The 19,931-nt window shown below is 37.9% G+C and overlaps 1 protein-coding gene across 3 annotated transcripts in view; it reads left to right on the top strand.

The window, feature by feature from the left end:
- LOC115214277 (translation initiation factor eIF-2B subunit epsilon) overlaps nt 1–19,931 on the top strand; it is a 162,350-nt gene that overhangs the window by 117,963 nt on the left and 24,456 nt on the right. For all 3 annotated transcript variants that reach the window (XM_036504884.1, XM_029783423.2, XM_029783422.2), the window contains 2 exons: nt 11,862–11,942; nt 16,411–16,566. In XM_036504884.1, the coding sequence (XP_036360777.1) occupies nt 11,862–11,942; nt 16,411–16,566 (237 nt within the window). The remainder of the gene's footprint in view (nt 1–11,861; nt 11,943–16,410; nt 16,567–19,931) is intronic.

Below are 19,931 nucleotides of genomic sequence, written 5' to 3'. Positions count from 1 at the left end.
GTTCTGATTCTGATAGTGAATCAGCAATAGAGCAAGGTCGTCAGCGTAGAGGAGCTCCCAGGGGCAACCTGTCTTGAATTCCTCCGTAATTGCCTGGAGGACTATGATAAATAGGAGGGGGCTGAGGACTGAACCCTGGTGGACCCCAACCTCTACTTTGAATTCTTCTGTGTATATGTTGCCAACCCTAACCTTACTTACGGCATCTCTGTACATGGCTTGCACAGCCCTCACCAGCCATTCATATATCCCTAGTTTCCTCATTGACCACCAGATAAGGGATCGGGGGACCCTATCAAAAGCTTTCTCCATGTCAACGAAAGCCAGGTAGAATATATATATATACATATATATATATATGTATATATATATATGCATATATATATATGTATATATATATGCATATATATATGTATATATATATGTATATATATATGTATATATATATGCATATATATATGTATATATATATGTATATATATATATATATGTATATATATATGTATATGTATATATATGTATATATACATATACATGTTTTGAATGAGAAACCTGCCCGGGAAGTGAACCCAGGTGCAAGTTCTCCAACCGGCAGCAAAGGCCATGGAGACGGAGAACCCGGTGAAGAGGTAGAGGGAGGAGGAAGAACTAAAAGAAGGGCTGGTAGAGCTAAAGGAAAAGCTCAAGCAGGACCAAAGGGTGAAAAAACCAGGAATAGAAGTGGAACCGCAAAAGATGGAAACGGACAGCGCACACAGGTGTGTAGGTTCTACCTGAGAGGTTCCTGCTGGCATGGAAAGGAAGGTGCAGGCTGCCGCTTTGCACATCGGGGACCCTGCCACAGAGACACGAGGCAGATGGACAAACCATCAACACAAGGAAAAGGGATTGACCACGCACCACTTGCCCCAAAGCGGAGGTACGCAGATGTTGTGCGTGCCACAAACCACCAACATGATGTTGTCGAAAGAGCAGCTGCTGAGCAACAATCTTTTTTGTGCATGGCACAAAAGATTGTACAGCAGCTGACCTGGCTTCATCAAACCCAAGCCCGCAGGTGGGACTACCCACTATATACCAGACCACCACCACAGCAAACAGACCAGGATGGACACCAGGCAACAACATACACCTCACCTCGATGCTCCTACTGAACATCAGAGGACTGCAAACACTCAGTAACAGGACAAAAATCCCGTTCCTGAGAGATTTTGTTGCATGCAATCAAGCCTTATGCATAGCACTAACGGAAACGCACCTGAAACCGGATATAGCAGATGCGGAGTTACACATACCACAGTATGCTGTACTACGGACCGACAGGAAAGAAAGGAGTCATGGAGGTGTTGCTATGTACATCCTTGAGGACCTCACACCCCAGGTCCTCTTGTCATACTCAAACTCGGTGTGTGACACACTAATTGTACATATAAGGCAACTTGATGTAGTTGTGTGTGCTACATATCGCCCTCCAGATGCCCCAAGCCATGTGGGCAAGTTTGAAGACTGCCTTATAAAAATAGAAGAAGTTCTAACCACATTAGAACAACACATAAGTGTACTTCTTATGGGAGACTTCAATCTGCCAAATGTCAGATGGCCCGAGGGCCTTTCTCTCCCAGGAATGACAAGATGTGAACGAGGACAGGCGAGGTCCCTCCTGAACCTCATCAACACCCTGTACATGGAGCAGGTAATACTCCAACCAACCAGGGCAGGTAACACACTGGATCTCTGCTTCACAAATGACATGGATCTCATCCATAATGTGAAAGTGACACCGACACTACTCGGATCACAACATGATAGAGCTGACCATGTACGGGCCAAAAAGAGCACGGACATGCAGCCTACAAGAAACCCCCAGAATCTTTCCAGCTTGAACTACCATAAGGCAAACTGGAAACAAATTGAGAAAGAGATCCTCAAACAAAACTGGCCTAAATGTCTCTCCTCGCCAGACATCGACGTGAAACTTCAACAATTCATGTCTGTAATGCAAGCCATATGCTACAAATATGTCCCAGAGAGAAAGGCCACTGTACACAAGAACAAAATCCCCAGAGAGAGGAAAATTCTAATGAGATGGGTACAAAATTTTCAAATCGCCTAAACAAACAGATTGAAAGCAGTGAAAAGTCCCGCCTAAAAATAAAACTGTTGGAAATCGAAAAATGTCTGAAACTCTCCCATGAAAAGGAAAGAGCAGACAAAGAAGCCTGGGCTATAGACAACATAAAATCTAACCCCAGAGCTTTCTACAGGTATGCCAAAGAAACAGCTACGGTGCACTGTAGAATAGGGCCACTCCTCGAAAAGGATGTCACACTTACAGGAAAACCAATTAGGGTAAGTGAAATACTGAATGAGCAATTCAAGAGTGTTTTCAATCCCCCCTTGGGCATCTCCAAATCACCAATCCAACTGACTTTTTTACCACTGCAGATATAAAATCAGAGGCGGCGACGATAGATTACATCGATATAAAGGAAGACGATGTAATCAAGGCTATAGATGAAATGAAAACAGACTCAGCTACTGGCCCCGATGGATTCCCGGCAATCCTCCTAAAAGCATGTAAGAGAGTCCTAGCAAGACCACTGCAGTTCCTCTTTCAGAGCTTTCTTGCAGCTGGCAAACTTCCAAGAAAACTGAAGGAGGTAAAATATGCCCCATTCATAAAGGAGGTAGCAGAGCGGAAGCCAAGAACTATAGACCTATCTCTCTGACCTCACACATCAGCAAGGTCATGGAACGAATAGTCAGAAGGAAGCTGATCACCTTCCTTGAAGAAAATGACTTGCTGCCCGACACCCAATATGGTTTCCGACCAGGGAGAAGCTGTTTAACTCAGCTCTACAACACTATGACTGGGTGCTGAAACGGCTGCTCAACCACTCAAATGTGGAAGTGATATATCTCGACTTTGCAAAGGCCTTTGATAAAGTCGATCATGGAATGATATGTCACAAACTGCGTGATCTCAACATAGTTGGAAAACTGGGAGAATGGCTTCATGACTTTCTGAAAGATAGAAGTCAGGTGGTAGGCCAATGGGGCCACTTCCATTAACACGCAAATAGTGAGCGGTGTTCCGCAGGGCACTGTTCTGGGACCACTACTGTTCATAATGGCCCTCTCAGACATGCCCTCAGCCACGCAGAGAGCCACGATCACAAGTTATGCAGATGATACAAAAGTTTCACAGGCAATACAGAACCCTGAGGACACTAAACACCTGCAATGTGAGCTAGACAAAATATACAAGTGGGCCGAAAAGAATAGCATGCAGTCAATGCTGAAAAGTTTCAAGCTCTATACTATCAGCATGCAAAACTAAATGCAATACACAATGAATACACTGGACCCGGAGGAATAGCAATCCCAGAGGCACAATCAGTGCGTGACCTAGGTATTTACATGAGTGATGACGCGACCTTTCGTGTACATGTTGCTAAATTGGCAATGAAATGTAGACGACTGGCCGGATGGATCCTCAGAACCTTTAGAACAAGAGAACAAGAAACCATGATGGTCCTCTGGAGGACACTTGTCCTAAGCCACTTTGACTACTGCTCTCAGTTATGGTCACCATCCAGTGTCAAGTTGATCACAGAGCTTGAGGCGATCCAACGTAGCTACACGAAGAAGATAGCCTCTATGCAGAATGTAAGCTCCTGGGAAAGACTCAGGAAATTAAAATTATATTCCCTGGAGCGTAGGCGGGAAAGATATGCCATAATATACATGTATGTATATATATATATATATGTATGTATATATATATATATGTATGTATATATATATGTATGTATATGTATGTATATATATATATATATATGTATGTATATATATATATATGTATATATATATATGTAAAATATTATTAGAGACAATACCACTATTTTGCAATATATATATTTGTATATATATATATGTATGTATATATATATATATGTATATATATATATATATATATAGGTATGTGTATATATATATGTGTATATATATTTGTGTATATATATATGTGTATATATATATGTGTATATATATATGTGTATATATATATGTATATATATATATATATATGTATATATATATGTGTATATAATGTGTGTGTATATATATATATGTATATATATATATATATATATGTATATATTTATATATTCTTTACTCTCACTTGTTTCAGTCATTTGAATGCAGCCATACTGGAGCACCCCCTTTTAGTCAAGCAAATCGACCACATTACTTATTCTTTGTAAGCCTGGTACTTATTCTGTCAGTCTCTTTTTCCTGAACTGCTAAGTTACAGGGATGTATAAACAAACCAGCATCAGATGTCAAGCAATGTGTGTGTGTGTGTATGTACATATATAATATATACATATGTTGCAAGACAGTGTTTGAGAGAGAATCGTGATGTGGTAGGAGAGAAGTGTGTTCGCATGGAAGATGGTTCACTTGCGCTAAATGAGGATGCGAAGAGAGAGGTTTGGAGATGCCACTATGAAAGGTTGCTGAATGAAGAAAATGAATGGGATAAAGAGAGTCTGCCGAATGTTGACCCAACAGAGGACCAGCTATCCGAGTTGATAGTTCTGTGGTAGCTAAGGCAATTAGAAGCATGAAGACAGGGAAAGCCCCAGGCCCATCAGGAATCACTGCAGAGATGCTCAAAATGTCTGGTAGTGTCGGCTATAGCCTAGTCACCCATATAGTTAATCAGGTGATACACAAAGGGGTCATACCCAATGACTGGTGTAGCAGTATAATAGTCAACTGCTACAAAGGTAAAGGTGATGCCCTAGATACAAATAACTACAGAGGTATCAAGCTGTTGGACCAGGTGATGAAGGTTACGGAGAGGGTCATAGCCCAACTAATTAGAGAGAGAGTTAGTTTAGATGAGATGCAGTTTGGGTTTGTGCCAGGGAAAAGTACTACTGATGCTATATTCCTGGTAAGGCAGCTGCAGGAGAAATACCTAGCCAAAGATAAGCCCCTGTACCTGGCTTTTGTTGACATGGAGAAAGCCTTCGACAGGGTCCCCCGATCCCTTATCTGGTGGGCAATGAGAAAACTAGGGATAGATGAATGGTTAGTGAGAGCTGTGCGGGCCATGTATAGGGACGCCGCTAGTAGGGTGAGGGTTGGAAATGAGTACAGTGAAGAATTCCGGGTAGAGGTAGGGGTCCACCAAGGCTCAGTACTCAGCCCCCTCCTATTTATCATAGTCCTCCAGGCAATAACGGAGGAATTCAAGACAGGATGCCCTTGGGAGCTCCTCTATGCTGATGACCTTGCTCTAATTGCTGAGTCGCTATCAGAACTGGAGGAGAAGTTTCAGGTGTGGAAACAAGGATTAGAATCGAAGGGCCTCAGAGTCAATCTAGCTAAAACCAAAGTCGTAATCAGTAGGAAGGTAGACAAATCACAAACACCTTCAGGTAGATGGCCCTGCTCGATCTGTAGAAAAGTGTAGGTAGAAACTCTATAAGATGCACCAAGTGTAAGCTATGGACACATAAGAGATGCAGCAATGTCAAAGGAAGGCTAACTAGGAGATGGTTTTTGTATGTGGCAGATGCTCAGGAACAATAAACACTGAAAATGCTCTGAGACCAACTTCCGTCACTTTCCAGGGAGAAAAACTAGAAATAGTTGATAGTTTCCGTTACCTAGGTGACCAAGTCAGCAGCGGGGGTGGGTGTGCTGAAAGTGTAACTGCTAGAGTAAGAATAGCTTGGGCAAAGTTCAGAGAGCTCTTACCTCTGCTGGTGACAAAAGGCCTCTCGCACAGAGTGAAAGGCAGACTGTATGATGCGTGTGTACGAACAGCCATGCTACATAGCAGTGAAACATGGGCCGTGACTGCTGAGGATATGCGTAAGCTCGCTAGAAATGAAGCCAGTATGCTCCGATGGATGTGTAATGCCGGTACTCTCACTCGGCAGAGTGTAAGTACCTTGAGAGAAAAGCTGGACCTAAGAAGCATCAGTTGTGGTGTGCAAGAGAGACGTTTGCGCTGGTATGGTCATGTGGCGAGAATGGATGAAGATAGTTGTGTGAAAAAGTGCCACACCCTAGCGGTTGAGGGAACCTGTGGAAGAGGCAGACCCAGGAAAACCTGGGACGAGGTGGTGAAGCACGACCTTCGAACTTTAGGTCTCACTGAGGAAATGACTAGAGACCGAGACCTCTGGAAGTGTGCTGTGCGCGAGAAGACCCGGCAGGACAAGTGAGTCCACACCCGTGGCCTTCTACATGGGATGGAGCCAGCCTACGTATGCATACCTTCCCTTCTTGGGACACAAAACTCTACTTGTGAAGACGTGTTGAGGCAAGTGAGGATCAGAATCGAAATCGATCAATGGAAATTGCGGATGTGCTACCAGTGCCGGTGGCATGTCGAAACTCTGCTTGTGAAGACCCATTGAGGCAAGTGAGGATCAGAATCGAAATCGATCAATGGAAATTGCAGATGTGTTACCAGTGCCGGTGGCATGTAAGAGAACTTTCCGTTTCGCGACCGTTGCCAGCACCGCCCCGTTTCGTGTCCGTTGCCAGCCTCGCCTGGCCCTCGTGCCGGTGGCACATAAAAAGCACCATCCGTTCGTGGCCGTTTGCCAGCTCTGTCTGGCACCAGTGCGGGTGGCACGTAAAAAGCACCCACTACACTCACGGAGTGGTTGGCGTTAGGAAGGGCATCCAGCCGTAGAAACACTGCCAGATTTGACTGGGCCTGATGAAGCCTTCTGGCTTCACAGACCCCAGTAGAACCGTCCAACCCATGCTAGCATGGAAAACGGACGCTAAATGATGATGATGATGATGATGATACACACACACACACACACTATACTCTCAAACCCACCAAAGCTTTCTGAGTGGATTTCATACACGGAAGATGAAAGAAGATTGTCGTATATATGTATATATTTGTGTGTGTGTGTGTTTGTACCCCCACCATCGCTTGACAACTGATGTTGCTGTATTTACATCCCCTATAACTTGGACATTTGGCAAAACACACCAATAGAATAAGTACTAGGGTTACAAAGAATAAATCCTGGGGTCGATTTTTCGACTAAAGGTGTTGCTCCAGCATGGCTTAGTCACACGACCAAAACAAGTAGAACTCTGCCATTTTAATCCTGAGCAACATGACCTATCTCTGCTAGTATATATATAAAATACACTTTAATTGGTATAAGGTTTACCTAAAATTAAACATATCTAATATAATAAATAGGAATGTCAGTTTGTCACACTTTTTCAACTTTAATAAATCCTTTCTACTGCAAGCACAAGACCCCAAATTTTGAGGGAAGGGATTAAGTCGATTACATCAACTCCAGTACGTAACAGGTATTAATTTTATTGACCTTGTAAGAGACAAAGTCAACCTCGGCAGAACTCAAAGTCAAAACCTAACAGCAGATAAGATACCGCTAGGCATTTCATCTGGCATGGTAATGATTCTGCCTGCTCGCTGCCTTAATATAATATAATACAATAAATATGAATGTCAGTGTATCACACTTTTTCAACTTTACTCCTAGAGGCCATAGCCCATTATGGAGTCAGGCTGACTCTGAGTAAATCAAAAGTATTCTGGGCCAAATCTGATCCCACAATCTTGAAATTTTGGATTCTCAAGTTTTCATTACTGCAATTGTTTTTGGAGGTTTTTTTTTACATGACTTTGTGTGACAAATTTTTTTTAATGATAACAATTTTTATAATCTAAATGCTAACTCCGTGGGTAAATTAAAAACATTCCAGGCCGAATCCGGACCTGCAATCTTGAAATTTTGGATTCCTAAGTTTTCATTACTGCGATTGTTTTCATTGATGTTTTTTTACATGAATTTTTTGGCAGCGAATATGATCAACATTGGGAGGAAGTAACTGTAACAAATTCTCCAAAACAAGTCAGAGATCTGTTTGTAGATTTCCTATTCAGGGTCAGTTGCTTAAAAGCTACATACTAGCTTAAAAGTCACCCTACCGGGCAGCTTTTAGGCTACTATATGTATATATATATACACATACATACACATATATTTTTATATACCAGTGCATGTGTTTTCGTGTGTGAATGTTTGTGTGTGTTTGTTTACATTTTTTTTACATCAATGGAATCAGTAAAATATGTTATTCTTTACTTGGAAAAGGAAATAAGGGCTTGTATCAGAAAGGGCAAGCATGGAAAACTGGACTAAAAGAAGTGTGTATGTGTGTGTGTGTGTGTGTGTATATATATATATATATATTGTTACAATCTGGTGGCCATAACCCGAATTTACACAGCCAACAAGGATGGGGTGAACCCAAAACAACAACACACCAAGAAGTTTTTTGTAAAATGTTATTAACAATGAAGTGTCAGCATTAAAAAAAACAGCCTACATACAAAACAAATTTATGCAAACAAAAATAAATTAAGGCTACACTAGATGTGCAGTCAAAATATTTATAAAGGTAATATATATATAGTTCAGAAACCCGACTTCACCAACTTCATTTGCCAAACTTGGATTCGTAACTGGATTCACACATTTTGGTTTCACCAAAATTGACCTCACACAAAACCTGGCTTCACAAATTCAGTTTTTGAACCTTGGACCCAGATGTGACACAAAAATTATTTTAAAACTGACAAGCAAAAAGTTCTGGCGAATTCCTGGAGCTTAAAATAATTCCATAAATGCCTAACCCAAAGCACGAAGTGCATAAACTAAACAGGCAATCACAGCTTCCAGAATCCAATTGAACCTTGTCTCACAGAAAAAGACTGTCACAAAAAACTGGGGGTACAATTATCTCTGCTTATAAACGTTTGTTAAGGTCTAGCCAATTTGTTAGAGTTTCAGAGTTTGGCTATTAACACCTAGCTTCCTCCAACTTAACAATGGACTTCATCCTGACCTTACAGTGCAGTATGAGAAACTGTTTACCTGTTTAACCTAACATTATGCAATAAAACGTTTTTATCGTTTTTATAATTTCCTAACAATATATACTTATTATCGTTCACATAAATATATGTTATGTGGACAATAATATTTTGAAAAGTATTTAATATTTATGCGTCTCTTGTGCTGATGGCATGTAATAAGCACCCGCTACACTCTCGTAGTGGTTGGCTTTAGGAAGGCAATCCAGCTGTAGAAACATTGCCAGATCAGATTGGAGCCTGGTGCAGCCGCTGGCTTTCCAAACCTCAGTCAAACCGTCCAACCCATGCCAGCATGGAAAACAGACGTTAAATGATGATAATGATGATGTGTGTATGAAACTGATAAACTAAATACAATTTACAATAAAAATTTGCAGTTTTATTTTGATTAAGGTATCAGCATCTTCAGAGCAAAACTTTTGAATGCTGTTTGCCTGCTTTTCCACTGCTGACTGTCTCTCACTCCCACTCCGTTTGTTATTTTATTCCTCTTTCCCTAGCACTACCAGTGTGACACACATTGCATTTTATTATATGTCAGATGTCTCAAGGATAATTTACTATTGAGTTCAGAGCTATACTGAGGGTAAGTGATCAGGGTTTGGCGGCCTTGAAAGATAGGAAGATCAGGAAGGGGACATCTATGCAAAAACCTTCACTGTCTCTGAATGCCTGTGAAAGAGCAAAAACTAAGGGAGTCAACCCCAACTGTAAATTGGGTTGGAAGAAAATTCAGAGCCCACCAATCCTATTCATCCTGAAGCCACAACAGACCCAAGAAGTTGACAGTATTCAGTCATTAATTCACACACTAGTTTAAAAAGTAAAACAATCCAACTGTTTTTTGTTTCTCGCCAGACATCTGCATGACTGATTTCACTTGTTTCCTTTCTTTCTTTCTCAAATGAAGTGTTAATTTCAGTTATTTAACTTAACATTTCAATCTCCAGAAATATCTTTCTTTTCAGATAATTATACATAAATCACTTATATTTAGTTTTCTATAAATTCAACTTAGTGAGGTATTACACTTTTAATTGAATATTTGCAACAAAATTTAAACCCAAAACTATGAATAGATTATAAATTGAAAGACATGATTTTCCTATATTAATTAAAGATTGTGGTTTCCTTTGAAATTGCAAAAGAACAACCATGAAGAATATGGTTACCTGCCAAGGGATGGGTATGTGGTTGAGACCTATCATCATGCTTGTTGCTTTTTTTGGTAACAAATTAATGCTGAATGGAGATATACAGGATGTCTCTAAAATTTTATTACAAAGGCAGTTGACAAGATATCTTAACCTGATTTGTTTTATTGTAATAATTGTGTATTAAAGTTTTTTTTAACTGTTATTTAATAGACCTCAATATGGGCACCATTAGTTGCACAACGCACATCAAGAAGGTACTCGATTTCGTGCCATGTTCGCTGTAGGACAGCCTCATCAACGGTGGCAATGGCATTACGAATCCTTTGCTTCAAGTCAGCAATGTCCCGTATCTTTGTTTGATACATGATATCTTTTATAGAACTCCATAAAAAGAAGTCCAAGGGAGTGATATCTGGCAAACGCACTGGCCATGGAATTGGCCCATCCCTTCCAATCCATCGGTCTGGAAATGTTTGACTGAGGAACTGACGAACATGCCGTCCCCAATGTGGTGGTGCACCATCTTGCTGGAAAATGATGGTTGGTTTTAAATCAATCAGTTATGGTGCCACATATTCAGTTAGAAGGTTGAGGTAAACATCTGCAGTAATTGTTACCTTGTTGAAGAAAAATGGACCAATTATTCGATTGCACATGATTCCACACCACACATTCACTTTTGGACTATCCCGTTGAAACTCCCTAGTCACATGGGGGTGTTCTGATCCCCAGATTCCCACATTGTGTCTGTTTAATTTCCCTGAAACATGAAAAGTCGCCTCGTCACTAATACAAACTCACTTGAGGAATGCTTCATCCTCATTTTATAGGGATTCAGTGAATCAGTTCCCTTCTATGAACAGAGTATCTGAAACACAAAAATTTAATATCAATAAAAACTTTAATAAACAATCATTAAAATAAAACAAATCTGGTTAAAATATCTCATCAACTGCCTTTGTAATAATTTTTCTAAATTGTAAAGAGACTTTATGGACACCCTGTATATTTATGCATATATAATCATCACCATTTAAAATCTGTTTTCCATGCTGGCATGGGCTGAACAATTTGACAACAGCTGTCCAGGCTCCAGTTGTCTGTTTTGACATGGTTTCTGTAGCTGGATGTTCTACCAACCACTTTACAGAGTCTGCTGGATGCTCTTTATGTGCCATCAGCTCAGGTGCTTGCAAGACAAAGACCTCTCAACTGGGAGCAAGAGTGGGGTCATGGCCTGTATGTATGGATGGCCACAAGTATGGTTACTCGCTACAAGTCTTGCTCCCTTGTCATCCCCTCATTTGGGCCGTGTCTGAAGATCCTTTCTCACCACTTTGTTCCAGGTCTTCCTAGGTCTTTCCACATTATCATCATCATCATTGCTTTAACATCTACTTTTCCAAGCTTGTATGGGTTGGGCTGAGTTTATTGAGGTAGATTTTCTACAGCCAGATTCTTCCTGTCACCAACACTCACCACTCCAAGTAAAGTAATATTTTCCCAAGGTCAGATACACTGTCCAAAATAAGTTTAAGACCAATGATGACAGTTCTGTTCTTTCATTAATTTATTTTTAACAAAACTATAAAATTTTACTTTTTACAGCCCCAATTGATATTTTATTAAATTACACAGAAAGTCATGTTAGCTTCATCCTGTTTAAATGTTTAGAATACCACTGTTTGTATTATCGATGCTAAATACTTAATTTTCTAATTTAATTAAAATTTTTGTAGAATCTAACAAAATGGTTACCTTTAATAAAAAATTACAACCGAAGTGTCGAATCTCAAACAGATAGTCTTGAAGCCTTGATGGTAAGTACACTATTGCTTTTCATAAAAAATTAATCCTTTTATGAATCATATTTTCACCATCATCATCATCATCATCATCCCCAGCCATGACCACCACATTTTTTTATTTGTTTTTCTCATTTAATATGTGTGTGTTGTACTACATTATTTGATATGTTCTTCCTTTGTTAAGATGTTTGGGTGTGTTTTGGAGGAGATTTTTATTGCTAATTCCAGCAGTTTCCTTTGTTAATTCATCTTTGTCTATTTAACATCATTTCCATACTATTGGGAGTTTAATTGAATTTGCAACACAAAATTTATCCGTGCTTCTTAACCCTGCATCATTTTTCATGGTGTTTTCTGTGACTTTTTCAACACAGATATATTTTGGATTACCTCTTGCCCCTACTTCGTGCCTTGAAATTGAGGTAGAAGCAACAAGAGCAAGAGATACAAGGATCAGCTGAATAGTTCATAGGCTAACCAAGGTACTCTCATAGAATATAACCACCAAATGAGATTTATTTTTTAGTATAGTCCTGCTTATGGTTCACACACTTCTTCCATCAGTTTTGTAGTGCTTTCATCCTGTTGGTTAAAAAATTCATCTACAGTAGATATGTTATCATCACTGCAATACTGGTTCCCAGCCAAATGTTTTGTAATTATGGGGAACAGGTGATAGATGGGGCCAAATCAGGAGGAAAGGGAGAGTTCAAAGCCACAGTCAAGCACAGCAGCTACTGAAACCAAGGACTTGCTGGCATAGTACTCTCCATTGATGGTATGCTCCTTTTGAAGATAGTCAATAAACACAATGCCTTTTGCATCCCAAAACTCTGAAGCCATTACCTTCCCTGCAGATGAAATGACCTTGGCCTTTGCAGCAGGTGAGGAGGGGTGTTGCCACTGCATGGATTGTCTGTTTCTGGTTCAGTGTGATGAACCCAACTCTCATCTTAGCTTAGGAAACATTCAAGGAAACCAACTGCATCTGTCTGAAACAATCTCAGGTTTTCCTGTGATGTAATCAACCTGGTGCATTTTTGATCAGGTGTTAGAAGATGTGGGACCCACTGAGCAGAAACCTTTGTCATGCCAAGTTCATTGTGCAGAATATTCTCTACTCTCTCATGAGATATGCTAATAGCATTGGTTATTTGATTTACAGTCAAATTGCCTGTCATCCATTACCATGTAGTGAACATGATTGTTTTCCTTGGCGGTGCAGTTTCAGGACATCCAGATTTGGGGTCAACTTCAGAACTCTTCCTACCCACTCCTAAATTCAACTACCCACTTTTGCACTGTTGATAAAGCTGTAACATCATTACCTCATGTTACATTCATGTCAGCATGAATGTTGTTGGTGGCTGAACCATTTTTCTGCAAGTACTTGATAACACCATGATGCCAAATTTTGACCATTTTCAAGATAAATTAATACTAGTTACTTTTGAAGTGTTCTTTGAACTGTGAAATATCAGTTTATCAGAAAAGAAACAATACAAGAAGAGTTGAAATGAATGCCTGCAAGATTTCACAGCTCTAGCATCGCTCCTTCATAGTCAGCCAATAAACTTTTTAGCTCACCCTTAAAGTCCAAGGTAGCAAGGTAGAAAGTATTTACTATTTACTTTCATCCTTTTATAATTAAAATACCAGTTTATATATATATATATTTTATTTTATAGAAGGAGCTTCTACAGGACTAGAACTGTTTCATTCAAAAGAAATCATCAGGAAGCTAGGTGACAAGAATAGTTTTGGCATTTATACATTTAGGCAGATTTAAAGTGGTGGTGGTGGGGGACTTTTTGGGGTAGGCATGGCGCAAACTGTCTTTCTTAGGGGAGTGGTCAAAAGAATCAGTGATAAAGTAGATAAAAGAATAAATAGAATAACGTTTTAGGTAAAAAAGAAGACTATCACTTATATATATATACATATATATATACATACATATATATATATATATATATATATATATACATATACACACATACATACATACATATAATATATATATATATATATGCACCCATATCCATACATATACGTACACACCCATACACATACTCATACATACACATATACATATATCCATACACTCACATATATATATATATATATATATATATATATATATATATATATACAAATACACACACACACATACATGCCAACATGCAAGCACACGCACACATATATCTACACACATATATATAAAAAAGAATATACACCCCCATACACTCACGCTCACATATATATATACACACACACACACACACATATATATATATATATATATATATATATATATATATATATACATATATACATACATATACATATGTATATACATGCACACATATACACACCCATTTCTTACCTTATTTTATTTTTATTTTTATTTTTATTTTGACCTTGACCTACGAGGCCGGCACTGAAGTAAGACCCTCCCGAGGGAGCTGGCCGGCCTAAATAAACCATTTATTGCCCCTCTCCCTTCCTTTCTATCTTTCTTCCCACTGATACGAACACAAACACTCACACACGCACTCACACGCACACTCATACACATACACAAACGCACGTGTTCTATGTATACACATACATATACACACACAAGTAGACATATTCATACATACATAAGTGTACCGACTTTCACATAAACGTACACATAACTATGTCCACACAAAACCACATATATAAATGTACTTCAATACACATAAACACACATGAACATCTGCCCGCATATATAGACGCATATGCCTATATACAGACATTTGTGCATATAAACATACATATGCATCCATACGCTTTTAAGTACATATTTGCACGCATACACGTGTACATAAAAGCATACCTACATATACCTACCTACACACATACATATACATACATGCACGTATATACACATACGTACACGTACCTACAGATTCTTATCTACACGCATACACATACTTACATCTATACACACACAGAAAACTAGTCCATATATATACACAAATATATATATATATATATATATATATATATATATATATACATACACGTACGTATATACCTACATATACATACACATATATACTTACACCAGTCAAAATAAAAATAAAATAAAATGAGGGAAGAAATGGGTGTGTATATGTGTGCATGTATATACATATGTATATGTATGTATATATGTATATATATATATATATATATGTGTGTGTGTGTATATATGTGTGTATATATATATGTGAGCGTGTGTGTATGGGGGTGTATATTCTTTTTTATATATATGTGTGTAGATATATGTGTGCATGTGCTTGCATGTTGGCATGTATGTGTGTGTGTGTATTTGTATATATATATATATATATATATATATATATATATATATATGTGAGTGTATGGATGTATGTGTGTATGTATGAGTATGTGTATGGGTGTGTACGTATATGTATGTATATGGGTGTATATATATATATGTATGTATGTATATATATATATGTATATATATATAAGTGATAGTCTTCTTTTTTACCTAAAACTTTATTCTATTTATTCTTTTATCTACTTTATCACTGATTCTTTTGACCACTCTCCTAAGAAAGACAGTTTGCGCCATGCCTATCCCAAAAAGTCCCCCACCACCACCACTTTAAATCTGCCTAAATGTATAAATGCCAAAACTATTCTTGTCACCTAGCTTCCTGATGATTTCTTTTGAATGAAACAGTACTAGTCCTGTAGAAGCTCCTTCTATAAAATAAGTTAATTTACTCTGCTATGTATTGAGTACCTTATTTACTGTGGTTAACCCCGACTCAACTCGGGACCTACATATATATATATATATATATATATATATATATATATATATATATATATATATATTATATATATATATATATGAGGTAGTGACAATCGCTGTGTTTCTTTACAAGTTGTGAAATTTGTTTATGTGATCACATGTATGCTGTAGTCTGCAATTTTTGTCATGAACAGGAAGTTGGAACAAAGAACCAATATGAAATTTCGCTTTAAACTTATTACTGCTAGACTATTGATACCAATTAACATTTATTGTAATGTCTGTATAATATTCCTACCAAACCTTTTCTTTCATTTGTTTGTAGTACACACTCAGGACCATTTGGTTTCTAAGTATTTATAAATCCATGCTTGATTTAATTGTCTTATGCTTGTTTCTTTATCTAGTATGATATTGATATTCTTATCTAATTCATTTCCTTCTCTGCTTTGGCACATTTTTCTCAACTAAATCTTATATAAATCCCTTCAGTAAATCTTCATTATTATCTGCAGCAGTCGAATTGTTTATAATCTGCAGTATACAACTCAACATCATCTGTATACAAAAATAATGTTCTTCTACTGCAACATTTGTAGTTGAGTTTTGTTTAATATGTTTTTAAAGGTTTAAGCACCAATGTTAATTCAGCGTTTTTTAATTTTTTTCCATTTTAAATTTCAGGAGTCTGCTGTTGAGAATTCTCAGATTGCTTATATCTTCCCAAATATCCTAAGTATCCTTTACGACAAAGACGTCCTTGATGAAGCTGCTATTATCCAATGGCACAAAAAAGAACCAGCATTAGATCAAGCGAATCAAAGAAACATATGGAAACGGGTGAGAAATGCTTAACTTGTTTTATTTAATGTAACCAAGACACTGCTCTGGTCAGTATGTTCATAACAGTATCTAGTGTATTTATTTTAAAACAATTGTTGTAATAGCTAGATGTCTTTCCATGGGTACCCAGTTTTTAGTTTGCGAAACCTAAAAGTAACCAGCCTGTCTTTCCTTGCTAGATTAAACAGTTATTTGAGGCAGTATTTTATGGCCAGATACTCTTCCTCTCATCAACCCATACTTGATTCTCAAAAGTGCAAAGTGAACAGGAATGCAATCATATCAACCATTCATTCAGATGAAGATTCCATACTGTTTCTGTTTATAAACCCTACTCACAAGGCAATGATTGGCTTGAGGCTATGAAGTATCATAATTGATTCTTCATAGCTTCAAGAGAATAAGTGATTTTCTAGTGCCCATATATGTATACTTCCCCATAATATTTTAGCTGAGTATGTAACATATCTACAAATGGCATTTAAACCTTGATCCCAGATTTGGTTCATCAATTGTTTGCTCTTCATGTTTTAGTGGCCACAGTGCATGAATGAACACGTTTAGAATTCATTTCTTCACAGGAAAAGCATCAATGATCTAGCAGAAATGGTATAGCATTCAACTAGTTGCCTTACTGCATTTAGTTTTATCTTTCATGTCCTGGGATTATATTTACTTTCCATTCTTCCAGAATCAATACAATAAACAGCATTTAAATGTACCAGATCATTTCACGGTTGCCAGGAGAAATCCTATACTGTGTGGTGTTACGAGAATGATCTTCTCTCTTTTTATGTATTAAAGTAACTGCCTCGTTTTTTGTGTCAAATAGAAAAGAGATGTTGCTTTGATGAAAGATTATTATCTCAACATTAAGCTATTGAAGATTTTAAGACAATTAAAATGACAATCCTTTTTTTTTTTTTTACCCCACTCTCTTTCAATTTCACAAAAATTTCTACATGGAAACACTCAATATATTTACATATATATATGTGTACATGTAGCCCTTTTATATATATGTGTACGTATAACCCTTTTATATATATGTGTACATATAACCATAACATTCTACATCTGTATCATATATATTAAAATCTGAAAGAAGTCTACTTTGATTAAACCAAGTTCAAGGGTATGGTGGGATGAGCAGCCCATTGGGCCCGGTACATATGCAGACAGACATCCCCATGATCACAATGACTGGTTGCTTTGCTAGTATTAACACTCAAGGTGCTGCTACCTACCAGGAAATTGTAGTCAAACGTAGGGCTGACCACTTCAGCACTAGTGTTGATGATTATAGTAGCAGGGGATGAACTAGAGGTTAGATTAATTGGCCATCTGCACGTTTATTGTGATCTATTGTGTACTAGTGGTAATCCCACTAATATCATCCACCCAACCATCTGGTAACACCTCTGTACAATATCCATGGCAACCCTGATAGGCATAGGACAAGGAAGATTATTTGGAACAACCTCTCATTCAGCTGTTCAGTGTTTTTTGAGACACTTAATAGAAACTTCCCACCTCAGCATAGACTTGACCAAATTTTTAATAAGGACTCAGTTAAGCTAACTTCAACTCTTGAAACCTTGGGTCCAGAATTGCCACCTCTAATAGAATGAATGCACCCAACTAGAACATGCAACAGTGCAGGAACTCCTCGACCATAAAGGTTTTGATGATACCGCTCCCTACCACAGTGAGGTACTGGGTAGATATAGACAAAAAAATCAAGTCTTCCAAATGGAAAAAGGTTTAGATTTTCCAAAAACAAAAATAAATATGCAGTTCATCAAAAAAAAAAAAACCTTATGCTTACATCTTTAGCCAATAATTTTTTACGAGTATCCAAATTTAATTGAAGCGGAAATTTTCATTTGAAAATAATGAGTTAAAATTATTTGTTGCATGTTCTAGTTGTGTGTATTCATTCTATTAGAGGTGGCAATTCTGGACCCAAGGTTTTGAGAATTCAGGAAACAGTACCTAGTTGTCATTCTTAATAACAGAAATTCATTTTAACCCTTTAGTGTTTAAACCAGCCATATCCAGCTCAAATATTCCAACTGTTTTATGTTCAAACTGGCAAGATTCAGCCTCCTACACCTACTCTACAATGGCATTCTAAAACTGAACAAACACATTAGCAAAAATTTTAATTGCGAACATCCATGAAATAGCCCTTTTAACCCACTGTGTGTCAACCATAACAAACCTGTTACTGATACTTCCACCCTTAATTTATGCAACCCACACTAGTAGCACTATCCAGGGTTAGTCCATGCCCCACTTGATGGAGTGTGAGCCCATGAAACCTTCCTTATTTGGGTCTACACATATGTAAACTGTAGGGTTTCTAGAACCATACCACTGAACAGGAACTATGTGAGATAAAAATGCAGTCTACAAGTGCACCGTTGTAACACATAAAGCCCTTAGGTCCTATACCAGATCCATGACTTGCCTTATTATATTGAAGTAGAAGGGAGTCAGATTTGTGATTAATTAGTCAATTATTGCTGCAGCCCCTCCCTACTAATCATCTGGTGTTGATGTAAGCTTTACCTATGTAAGGCCATCGCCATTATGACAGCCAATGGCCCATTACTATTCAATTAGTGCAATGATGTGGTAATTAATTATAGACACTGCTTGAAGTGCTTCCTGTTCAGGAGAGTCCACACTCATATATAAAAGCAACTCCCCACCCTCACTTTCTATGCCTACCTATCCAATACCTTCCTAACAGTATGTTGAAATTACTACTGCAATTTATTGATGCACTACATTGCTAGAGCTGCTGTGGGCATATCATCATTCTTCTTATTATTATTATCATAAAGGTGGCGAGCTGGCAGAATCGTTAGCATGCTGGACAAAATGCTTAGCAGTATTTCGTCTGCTGCTATGTCTGAGTTCAAATTCTGCCGAGGCCAACATTACCTTTCATCCTTTTGGGGTCAATAAATTAAGTACTAGTGAAACACTGGGGTCGATGTAATCGACTCATCCCTCCCAAAAAAAACTGCTGCCCTTGTGGCAAAATTTGAAACCATTATTATTATTATTATTATTATTATTATTATTATTATTATTATTATTATTTATTATTATTATTATTACCTCTGCTTTAGCGAAGGCAGAGAGATTGTTTTTGGTCATGTTTCACCATGGACAAGATATCTCAAGAACTGCTGGATGGATTCAGATGAAACTTTCAGGGATGTTTGGTCTCATGACTGGCACGAATTGATTAGATTTTGGGATCAGTCTGATACCAGACAAGGATTCTGGATTATTTTGTATATTTACTTTATTTTACATGAAGTATTACGATCTTACATTCTTTCAAG

The sequence above is a fragment of the Octopus sinensis genome, linkage group LG7 (assembly GCF_006345805.1).
Source record: "Octopus sinensis linkage group LG7, ASM634580v1, whole genome shotgun sequence".
NCBI lineage: Eukaryota > Metazoa > Mollusca > Cephalopoda > Octopoda > Octopodidae > Octopus > Octopus sinensis.
This window is presented reverse-complemented; position numbering and strand designations above follow the sequence as displayed.